The sequence below is a fragment of the Macaca mulatta genome, chromosome 16, assembly GCF_049350105.2.
Source record: "Macaca mulatta isolate MMU2019108-1 chromosome 16, T2T-MMU8v2.0, whole genome shotgun sequence".
In the NCBI taxonomy this organism is placed as follows: domain Eukaryota; kingdom Metazoa; phylum Chordata; class Mammalia; order Primates; family Cercopithecidae; genus Macaca; species Macaca mulatta.
Window position 1 is genome coordinate 41267150 of NC_133421.1, and position 11196 is coordinate 41278345.

General features: G+C 48.9%; 1 protein-coding gene across 2 annotated transcripts; it reads right to left on the reverse strand.

Moving 5' to 3' along the window:
* Window positions 1-728: 728 nt before the first annotated feature.
* COPRS (coordinator of PRMT5 and differentiation stimulator) lies at window positions 729-8700 on the reverse strand. Of its 2 annotated transcripts, none has more exons than XM_001112181.5 (4): window positions 8505-8700; window positions 5890-5956; window positions 1661-1879; window positions 729-1163 (listed from the first exon to the last, which is right to left on the reverse strand). In XM_001112181.5, exons 1-4 carry the CDS (start codon window positions 8601-8603, stop codon window positions 994-996), a joined length of 555 nt encoding a protein of 184 aa, XP_001112181.3. In that variant the 5' UTR covers window positions 8604-8700; the 3' UTR covers window positions 729-993. The 2 variants fall into 2 exon arrangements, with proteins under 2 accessions (XP_001112181.3, XP_014974501.2); XM_015119015.3 differs by lacking the exon at window positions 8505-8700 and adding an exon at window positions 8154-8366.
* Window positions 8701-11196: the final 2496 nt, after the last annotated feature.

Sequence of the window (11196 nt, forward strand, 5' to 3'; positions counted from 1 at the left end):
GATCTACAGAAGCAAAACTAAATTTTTTTTTTTTTTGAGACGGAGTCTCGCTCTGTCGCCCAGGCTGGAGTGCAGTGGCCGGATCTCAGCTCACTGCAAGCTCCGCCTCCCGGGTTCACACCATTCTCCTGCCTCAGCCTCCCGAGTAGCTGGGACTACAGGCGCCCGCCACCTCGCCCGGCTAGTTTTTTGTATTTTTTAGTAGAGACGGGGTTTCACCATGTTACCCAGGATGGTCTCGATCTCCTGACCTCGTGATCCGCCCGTCTCAGCCTCCCAAAGTGCTGGGATTACTGGCTTGAGCCACTGCGCCTGGCAATTTTTTTTCTTTCACAAAGTAGTTTTAAGCCTCCAAGCGTTTGAATCTTTAAAACGTCATTCAGGGACTTTAAATGAAGGAGTGAAGGCTGGGCATAGTGTCTCACACCTGTAATCCCAGCACTTTGGGAGGCCAAGGTGGGTGGATCACTTGAGGCCAGGAATTCAAGACCAGATTGGCCAACGTGGTGAAACCCCGTCTCTACTAAAAACACAAAAAATTAGCCGGGTGTGGTGGCATGCACCTACAGTCCCAGCTACTCGGGAGGCTGAGGCACAAAAATCGCTTAAACCCAGGAGGTGGAGGTTCCAATGAGCCAAGTTTGTGCTACTGCACTCCAGCCTGGCTGACACAGTGAGATTGTCTCCATAAATAAATAAATGGGAAAAAAGCAGACGAAGCATACTAGTTTCTTTTTTTAACCTTTATTTACAAAGAACACAACTCCTCTTGACACAAACATACACATTCCAAGGAGGAGCCCATTAGTAACAACAACAGACTGGGGAGAACGACGGGGCCTTATTGAACACTGTTCAATAAAGAACTAGTCTGTGTACTGCAGACTAGGGGTCACTGAGAACGTTTTCTCAGATACCACTTTTCACCTCCAAGACAGGAAAAGAGATCTTGACGTGGAGGCCCGCCCACCTACAAGGCAGAAAGCTCCACACTCAATCTTCAGCATCGTCAAACTGTCCTGTTTCAAAGACCATCTTGGAATAATGGGGTATCAGTGGAGGCGGATGGTGCCAGCTGGGGTCATAGATCATATCTCCTTGTGGGGCACAGCACACCCAAGGTTTGAGCTCTTGAGAAATGCTCTCCTGGATGTCGTCAGCATCTGCAGGCAGTTTTAAAAGACAGATTAAGGGAAGGAAGGAGGGAAGGAAGGAAGATAAAAATGGACAGCCACAAAGTATGCCTAGGGGACAGATCCTTGCACTTATTTTGTTTAAAAACACACACAGTTCTCCTTTCCTGAAGAATTGTAAATGCATTCATTCTGAACAGCTGAGAAGCTGTGCTTCTCAGACAAGAGTTCTTAGCAGTGGAGAGGAAGCAAACTGGATAACACAGCACTTCTATCTGCAGCTGCTCAATTCATAGCAGACATTTTTGGAGACAGTGACAGTTTTGATGTTAAAACAGTGATACATTACGAAGTCAAATGTATTTTTTCAATATAAAAGAGGTGTCACAGAAATTGCAGACCTGTAACAGATACCAGCCTAAGCTCATAGATGTGGACCCCTGTTCCAAACTGTCTGCCTTCAGCGCTAGTCTGACAGGTGTGTCTGAGAAGGCCTGGTTCAGGACCCCCAGAGACTCTACACCTACCATATGGATTCCCTTGATCTGCTTTCAACTCCAAGTCCCAGTCCTCATTAAAAATATCACCAGGCTGTTCCTTGGGTGGACAGTTTGTCCCTTCTGACAGCTCCCAGGTATTCAGTTCTCCATCAGAGTCCTCCTCATCCATGGCAAAACCTTCCTCTTCAGAATGGGTGCCCTCACCCTGGGCAGGACTGTCATTAGGGACGCTCTGTGCTCCACGGGCTAAATCGACAAAGAGAAGATGGCCTTAGTGACAAACCAAAGAGGACCTGCTGTGTGCTCAGTCAATTTTGGGCAGACTTACTAGGAAGGTAGTAAAGCAAGTACACAGAGTCTTCTTTCGCCACCTGAGCACTTTTTAAAAAATGCTCTTCTGTGTATGTTTTTAAAAGACCTGATAACTTATTTTCTTTTTTTTTTTTGGGGGGGGGGGCGGAGTCTCGCGCTGTCGCCCAGGCTGGAGTGCAGTGGCCGGATCTCAGCTCACTGCAAGCTCCGCCTCCCGGGTTTGCGCCATTCTCCTGCCGCAGCCTCCCAAGTAGCTGGGACTACAGGCGCCCGCCACCTCGCCCGGCTAGTTTTTTGTATTTTTTAGTAGAGACGGGATTTCACTGTGTTAGCCAGGATGGTCTCGATCTCCTGACCTCGTGATCCGCCCGTCTCGGCCTCCCAAAGTGCTGGGATTACAGGCTTGAGCCACCGCGCCCGGCCAACTTATTTTCAATAAGATGTTTTGTCTTATACAAGACCATTAATTGCCAGGTCCTTTAATTTACAAAGAGAGCTAGGGACAGTTAACATTTTCAGGTGGTTTGCATGTCTGTCACTGAGGCAAAGGGCCTCTGATAAATAATACGCTTTCACAATACAAGCTTGAATTAAGTTTTTGCTTTTTTTTTTTTTTTTTTTTTGAGACAGTCTCACTCTGTAGCCCAGGTTGGAGTGCAGTGGCGCCATCTCAGCTCACTGCAACCTCTACCTCCCAGGTTCACGCAATTATCTGCCTCGGCCTCCTGAGAAGCTGGAATTACAGGTGCCCGCCACCATGCCCAGTTAATTTTTTTGTATTTTTAGTAGAGATGGGGTTTCACCATCTTGGCCAGGCTGGTCTTGAACTCCTGACCTTGTGATCCATCCGCCTCAGCCTCCCAAAGTGCTGGAATTACAGACGTAAGCCACCGCGCCCGGCCGTTTTTGCTCTTTTATTCCTCCCTTCAGCCTCAAAGAGCATGTTAGAGGTGAGCACAGGGACAAAGGAGAGCAGGGGCACTGCAGACAGACCAGAGCCTGTCTAGTTACAATGGGCAGCACCTAGTGCCTCCTTCTGACAGTGGGGAGGCTGGAAGGTACATTTGCAAAAGGTCTCACAATAAGAGAGGAAAGACTGGGGAAAGATAATGGATTTCCGAGCACAGTGCTTTGGTGATGCCAGGTCCCAGGAGAGAAGGCAATCAGCCTAAAACAGCCATGCTCTTAATACTGGAACAACAGTAACAGTGATAAGCAATAAAGTGATAGTTCAGAGCAAGGGGTCTAAAGCCAGACTGCCTGGTTTCAAATCCCTGTTTTGCCAAGTACTAAACATGGGACTGGGCAGGGCGCGGTAGCTCACCCCTGTAAACCTAGCACTTTGGGAGGCCGAGGCAAGCAGACTGCTTGAGCTCAGAAGTTCAAGACCAGCCTGAACAATGTGGCAAAACCTTGTCTCTACAAAAACTTCAAAAAATTTAGCTGGGTGCAGTGGCATTCACCTGTAATCCCAGCTACTCAGGAGGCTGAGGTGGGAGGATCACTTGAGCCTGGGAGGCAGAGACTGCAGTGAGCCAAGATCGTGCCATTGCACAGAGTGAGACCCTGTCTCAAACAAAAAAAAAGTGTGACTGAGCTGAAATTTACTTAACTAGTTCCATAACATAAATACAGAATTACCATATGACCCAGCAATCCCAGTCCTAAACATATACCCAAAAGAACTGAAAAGGGGTGTTCAAATAAAACAAGGATACTGACAGCAGCACTACTTACAATCACCAAAAGGGAGAAACAACACAAATGTCCATCAATGGATGAATGGGAAAACAAAATGTGGTATATGCGTATGATGGAATTATTCAGCCATAAAAAGGAATGCAGTGCTGATACATGCTATGGCATGGATGCACCTTGAAAATACGCTAAGTGGAAGAAGCCATACACAAAAGGCACATGTTGTTATGATTCCATTTACAGGCAACTCACATTTGCCTATCCAGAATAGATAAATCCACAGAGACAGAAAGCAAATTAGTGGTTGCCAAGAACTCAGGGAAGGAAGGAATGGAGAATGACTACTTGGTGAGCACAGGGTTTCCTTTTAGGGTGATGAAAAGATTCTGGAACTAGGTACTGGTGATGGTTGCACAACACTGCCATTGTGCTAAAAGGCCACTGAATTATATGCTGTAAAATGGTTAAATGGTAAATTTATGTTAGGTATCTTTTACCACAATTTTTAAATTGTTTTTATTTAACTATTCTGTGCCTCAATTTCCACATCTGTAAAATGAAGATAGGGTTGTTGTGAGAGTTACTTTAAAAGGAAAAAAAAGGGCCAGGCGTGGTGGCTCACACCTGTAATCCCAATACTTTGGGAGGCCGAGGTGGGCAGATCACCTGAGGTCAGGAGTTCGAGACCAGCCTGGCCAACACAGTGAAAGCCCCTCTCCACTAAAAATACAAAAATTAGGCTGGGCGTGGTGGCTCATGCCTGTAGTCCCAGCACTTTGGGAGGTCAAGGCAGGCAGATCACAAGGTCAGGAGATCGAGACCATCCTGAAACCCTGTCTCTACTAAAAACACAAAAAATTAGCCAGGCATGGTGGCAGGTGCCTGTGGTTCCAGCTACTCGGGAGGCTGAGGCAGGAGAATGGCATGAACCTGGGAGGCGGAGCTTGCAGTGAGCCGAGATCGCACCACTGCCTGGGAGACAGAGCGAGACTCTGTCTCAAACAATAAATAAATAAATACAAAAATTAGCCAGGCACCGTTGTGTGCGCCTGTAATCCCAGCTACTCAGGAGGCTGAGGCACGAGAATCACTTGAACCCAGGAGACAGAGGTTGCAGTGAGCCTGGGTGACAGAGTGAGACTCCATCTCAAAAAAAAAAAAAGAAAAAAAAAAGAAAAAAAAAAGAAAAAAAAAGGGGCCGCACGGCAGCTCACACCTGTAATCCCAGCACTTTGAGAGGCTGAGGCAGATGGGTCACGTGAGGTCAGGAGCTCAAGACCAGCCTGGCCAACATGGTGAAACCCCATCTCTCCTAAAAATACAAAAATCAGCCGGGCATGGTGGCATATGCCTGTAATCCAGCTACTTGGGAGGCTGAGGCAGGAGAATGCTTGAATCCAGGAGGTAGAGACTGTAGTGAGCCAAGATTGTGCCACTGTGCTCCAGCCTGGGCAACAAGAGCGAAACTCCCTCTCAAAAAAAAAAAAAAAAAAGGCAGGGGGCCGGGCACAGTGGCTCATGCCTGTAATCCCAGCACTTTGGGAGGCCTAGGTGGGCGGATCACTTGAGATCAGGAGTTCTAGACCAGCCTGGACAACATGGTGAAACCCCATAGCTACTAAAAATACAAAAATTAGCTGGGTGTGGTGGCACATGCCTGTAGTTCCAGCTACTCGGGAGGCTGAGGCAGGAGAATTGCTTTAACCTGGGAGGCAGAGGTTGCAGTGAGCTGAGATTGTGCCACTGTACTCCAGCCTGGTGACAGAGCAAGACTCCATTTCAAAAAAAAAAAGATATTTTGAGAGAGAACACATTCACATAACTTTCAGTATATTGGCATAATTGTTCTACATTAATATGGTTATTAATCACATATGCATAATTTATAAATTAAACTGTATCAGAAATAGTATATATAGGGGAAAAAAAAGCAGTTTCAGCATCCCCTGGGGGGGGGGTCTTAGAATGTATCCCCTAGGAATAAGGGGAGACTGCTGTACTATTTTCACTGTTTCAAGCTGTTTCTCTCGGTAGAAGGATGGGTTTGAACGTAAGGAAAGTCCCAGGACTTCCCTTAAGGAAGCTCCAAGCAAGGCTTCCAAAGGAGGGTACTGTTCAACCCTGGGCAGAGGCCACCAAGCAGCAGAGAGGACTGGCTAAAATAAAAGGTAAATGAGACAGAGGGACTATCCCTCTCCTCACGTCCTTGGTCTCCCCAGCTTCCACCGTCTCTGCCATCTACTTGCCTAGTCGATCCATAGCCTTCTCAGTCTCCGTCTCCTGACTGGAGTGGTCAGCTGTAGCAAAGCCAGCCTGCAGGAAGAAGAAACGATTACCAAGGACTTGGGTATCTGGGGTATGCCCAGTATTCAGCTATTGCACCTCAACCCCACCCATTCTTCCATACTCCCCTTGGTGACGCAGGGCTGGGACTCTGCCACCCACATTTCTGCTTTGCCCTGTTAAACTGCGCAAGGCTGGAAGGAGACGGACTATTCCTTCCTATTCACGTTGGCATCACCTTATGACACTTCACCATGGCAGCAGGAATGCCTTCCTATAGCGGCCACAGAATCCAGTATACAGTTCTGCGAACTCTTGCAGAGCCAGCCTTATCCCTGCACCTTCTCTTTAGAGGTCTGGATCCCAGGACTCTCCTCCAAGCTCAGAGACCCCCTACATCAGCTGAGGCAGTGCCTCCTCCTTAAAGGTTGGAATTTCAGCTCTACAGAGCCTTTCCTCTAAGCTTTTAAATTTTAATCAACTTCATCTCTTTGTTCCTCCAGCCATAGGTTGGTAGCTCTTCCCTGCGGTTGCCACCCCCAGGTATACGTTTTACCTTTTCAGTTACTTAACAGCTTTATAGTTAGCAAACAACTCTATCGAATTCTGTTTCCTCACCGACACATTGAGGTGGGGGAAGCTTTATAGCTCCTCTGCAATGCTGAGCACTGAAGGCAGTATTTCTTTTTTTTTTTTTTTTTTTTTTTTGAGACGGAGTCTCGCTTTGCGCCCAGGCTGGAGTGCAGTGGCCGGATCTCAGCTCACTGCAAGCTCCGCCTCCCGGGTTTACGCCATTCTCCTGCCTCAGCCTCCCGAGTAGCTGGGACTACAGGCGCCCGCCACCTCGCCCGGCTAGTTTTTTGTATTTTTTTTAGTAGAGATGGGGTTTCACCGTGTTAGCCAGGATGGTCTCGATCTCCTGACCTCATGATCCGCCCGTCTCGGCCTCCCAAAGTGCTGGGATTACAGGCTTGAGCCACCGCGCCCGGCCTGAAGGCAGTATTTCTAATCTAACTGAAAATCTTCCCGCACGGCCAACCAAATGCTTCTCTGCTCCTATCACTCAGAAGTTCCTGAAACCCTATGACCTCCAAGACCTCTTTCTAATGAATCACGAAATCTTCCCTGCCTGCATAAAAAGACTTGATTTTGATCCCAGCTCTACCATCCATTTAGACTGTGACCTTGAACACATCACTTCAATTACCGTGCCTGAGTTTTCTTCTCCAGAAATTGGGGGTGACTGTTCTGACCCTGCAGGGGACTTATGATGAGATACCATTTATGAAAACACCTGCCATGTGGCAAGAATGTAACATTTCTTGAATTTAAATTCATCTTTTCTGCTACATCTAAACTGCACTTGGCACCTGCTCCAATCAGCATTCATTATCTAGTTATGTCTGGGTTTAATAATTCAATTCCACTCCCTTTAGTGACAACTTCTGATCACTGCCGCCCAAGGAGAATTCAGACCTCTCGCCTAAACCACTGCCACAGCCTCCTAACCACCTTCCCATCCAGCCATCTGGCCCAGCCTTACAGAATTAATCACTACTCTGCTCTAAATCTTCAACAGCCCTCCACTGAGGGAGCGCAAAATTAGCCATGGCATTCGCACGTCCCCACGTCCCCAACTCCCATCAACCTGTTGAGCATAGTTCTCTGCATGCTCTGAGACCCAACTCCAGGTCATGTGCCCTACACTTTCTCATCTCCACGCCTCTGCAGACACCACCAGCCTCTCACCTTGATCCTTTCCTGCTATGCCCAGACAAAATTAGTCCCATTCTATTCTGCACCACAAAGTAATTTTCTGTATAAGTGTCGCTGCATTTTTCATATCTTACTTTGGCTAAGTACCATCTTTGAGGCATCATTCATCCAGTCAGCATGTCTATCTCCTGTGCCAGGCACTATGCTAGGCTGGGCAAACAGCCCTAACAGAGGGTTCCTACCTCAGCACCTAGCCGGTACTGACAGTAAACAAGGGCAGGTAATGACTGTAATAACGGTCTGTAACGTTCTCGAGAAAACCGGGTGCTGTTTAGCGTACATGAAAACAAGTTTCTGGAAACCCTGCGTCCAAACAGGGCCTTTTTGGTTTCAATAAGAAGGGGGAGTGCGCATGTGACATCATCTGGGGTTCAGGGTTAGCGGGCATCCCCACCAACGCACAGAGGTCCACAGGTCTGTTAAGTCAAGTCCCTCTCCTCGCCGCTCTCACCTGGCCCTCGCCCAGGCTTCTGGCAGCGGGCCCCGGCTCTCGGTCACCAGCGTCACCTCCCATTTACCAAATTCGCAGCGGCGCCCAGCGAGCGGACGGCCTTCCCCACTGACCCGGCGCGCCCACCCACGCCCTCGGCGTTCCCCGCCCCGCAGCCCCGCAGCCCCGCGGCCCCTCGGCCTGGCAGTTTTGAGCTCGAGCGCGAGGCCAAACAGCGCTCCAGGTCGCGGGGCGGCCCGAGGCCGGCCAGAGGCGCTTCCCCGGCCCCGCGGCCCCCGCCCAGCCCGGCCCCGCGACTTCCCGCCCCAGGATGCGGCTGGTTGTTGCTCCCGGCCCCCACGCGGCGCTTACCTCCGGGCTGGGGGGCGCCTCCTGCGCGCTAGGCAGCGGCGGGCCCCGAGACGGCTCCGCGGCCCGCCGTGCCTGGGCCCTGGCGGCCTGAGGGTCCATGCCCGGCTGCCCGCGGCTCGGCGCCCTGGACGCCGTGGGCCACGTGACGCGCGCCTGTCGGCCGCCAGCCCGAGGATCCGCCGCCTAGGGGCCAATCAGCCTGGGGAGGGTCCCGGCCAAGAGGGCGGGGCGCCGGGGTGTCACGAGGAAGCGGAGGCGGGGCGGCGCAGGGGGTGGGGCGTGCGGCCTCGCGGAGCCCGCCCCTGCCTGCCAGCGCGAAATCTGAAACAATCTTGGGGACTGATTTTGGTGCAGATCCCAAGCCTGGACGACTAGCTGGGTGTGAAACGCCAAGCGTACCCTACGCAGCCACTCGGGGTGTGCTCCAGCTTCAAAACCCCGCGTGGGTAAGACACATCAGCAACTTAGTGACCTCCACCTTGAGATAATGATCGTCTTTGAAGATAATCCATTAGAGAAACCAGGATAAGACACAAACTGCAATGTGCGGTGGACACAGAATAGAGGCCACGACGCTTACTCATAATAATCCTGAACATTCGGGTTCCTGTATTTCCATGCTCAACGCCTGATACTCAGCAACCTAATTATTTCCCATTTTGCCTCGAAAGGTGGCTTCTGGGGATAGGCAGGGCCTGAGCTGGGAACCACCCAATTGGAAAGACAGCCTTCCCTGCCTTCCCCACAGTGCCTAACCTCTAGTAACAAACCAGCTCAAGGCGTGCTAATCACGTCAACATCAGGACATGAGACCCTCTTCCTTCATCCCCCTCAAAGACTGTGTTGTTTGTACAACACAAAAGGCATTTGAAAAAATTTAGCATAAAACTGACACACAATATTCGATATTATTTTTCTCTCTGTAGATGTTCCTACGCAGGAGTCAGTATCCCCAAGGCTAACTGCCTCTAGGTCAGCAGTGTCCAATAGAACCTTCGTTAATGGGCCGGGCGCGGTGGCTCAAGCCTGTAATCCCAGCACTTCGGGAGGCCGAGACGGGCGGATCATGAGGTCAGGAGATCGAGACCATCCTGGCTAACATGGTGAAACCCCGTCTCTACTAAAAAATATTTTTAAAAAAACCTAGCCGGGCGAGGTGGCGGGCGTCTGTAGTCCCAGCTACTCGGGAGGCTGAGGCAGGAGAATGGCGTGAACCCGGGAGGCGGAGCTTGCAGTGAGCTGAGATCCGGCCACTGCACTCCAGTCTGGGCAACAAAAGCGAGACTCTGTCTCAACAACAACAACAAAAAAGAACCTTCGTTAATGGTGAAAAGTTCTACTATCTGTGCTGTCCAATATAGTAACCATATACCTACTGAGCACTTAAAATGTGGCCAATATGAATAAATTGAATAATTCTAATAAATTTAAATTGCTACATCTGCCTAGGAGCTACTGTTTCTAACAGTGCAACTCTAGGTGTACTAGCTAGATGCGTTTTCATAACCTGCAATAGTGAGAATCAGATACAGGGGACGTGATGAGCCCAGGTGACCACTTTTATATAGCTTTGTGTTAAGGAGACTACCACTATCCTCTTTGCTCCCTACTCTATTTACAACACATATCTCTTTTGTAAAATTAAAGTGCCAAATAAGATTTAGAAGGTTAAACATCCCAGGACTTAAGGGACAGGAAAAAGAGGAATTTTTTTCTTATTTTAAAACAAATGACAAGAAAACAGGCTGGCCGCGGTGGCTCACTCCTGTAATCTCAGCACTTTGGGAGGCTGAGGCAGGCGTATTACTTGAGGTCAGTTCAAGGCTATCCTGGCCAACATGGTGAAACCCCGTCTCTACCAAAAATACAAAAATTAGCCAGGCGTGGTGGCGCACACCTATAATCTCAGCTACTCGGGAGGCTGAGGCAGGAGAATCCCTTGAGCCCAGGAGGTGGAGGTTGCAGTGAGCAGAGTGTCCCACGGCACTCCACTCTGGGAGACAGAGTGAGACTTGGTCAAAAAAAAAAAAACAAAAAACAAACAAAAAAAAAACACACACACACAAAGAAAAACAGTACAAAAGCTCAAAATAAAAATATTCTAAAGTAGACTCTAATACTCATAGAAATTTAACATATAATAAAGGTAACATCACAAATCAGCAGAGAGAAACGTAACTGGCCAAATAGTGTTGGAAAAATTAATTAACTGCTTGGGGAAAAAGTGTCTTCTCAGCACCAGGAAGAGCTTTCAAAGCATTGTAAAAACAAGTATCTCACACACACACACACACACACACACACACACACACACAAAATACCTCTGGGCATCAAAAATTGCCACAAAAGGTGGGTGCTTATATAATCCCAGCTACTTGGGAGGCTGAGGCAGGGAGAACTGCTTGAACCTAGGAGGCAGAGGTTGCAGTGACCACTGCACTCCAGCCTCGGCCACAGAGCAAGACTCTGTCTCAATTAAAAAAAAAAAAAAAATTGCCACAAGAAAAGCTGGGGGTAAAATTATTTGCAACAAATTAGAAACAAGATATTAATATACTTAATATGTTTTTAAAAACTCTGCCCAGGCACAATGGCTCATGCCTGTAATACCAGTACTTTGGGAGGCTGAGGTAGGATTGCTTGAGGCCAACCCTTTAAGAGACCAGCCCTGGCAACATAGTGAGACCAGTCT

Excerpts from the sequence above, each read along its gene's own strand:
- COPRS (XM_001112181.5), bottom strand. The coding sequence starts at position 8,603 with ATGGACCCTCAGGCCGCCAGGGCCCAGGCACGGCGGGCCGCGGAGCCG. Across the intron at positions 5,957-8,504 it reads AGGCGCCCCCCAGCCCGGAG|GCTGGCTTTGCTACAGCTGA; the intron begins GTAAGCGCCGCG and ends TTCTTCCTGCAG. Across the intron at positions 1,164-1,660 it reads AGATCAAGGGAATCCATATG|ATGCTGACGACATCCAGGAG; the intron begins GTAGGTGTAGAG and ends AACTGCCTGCAG.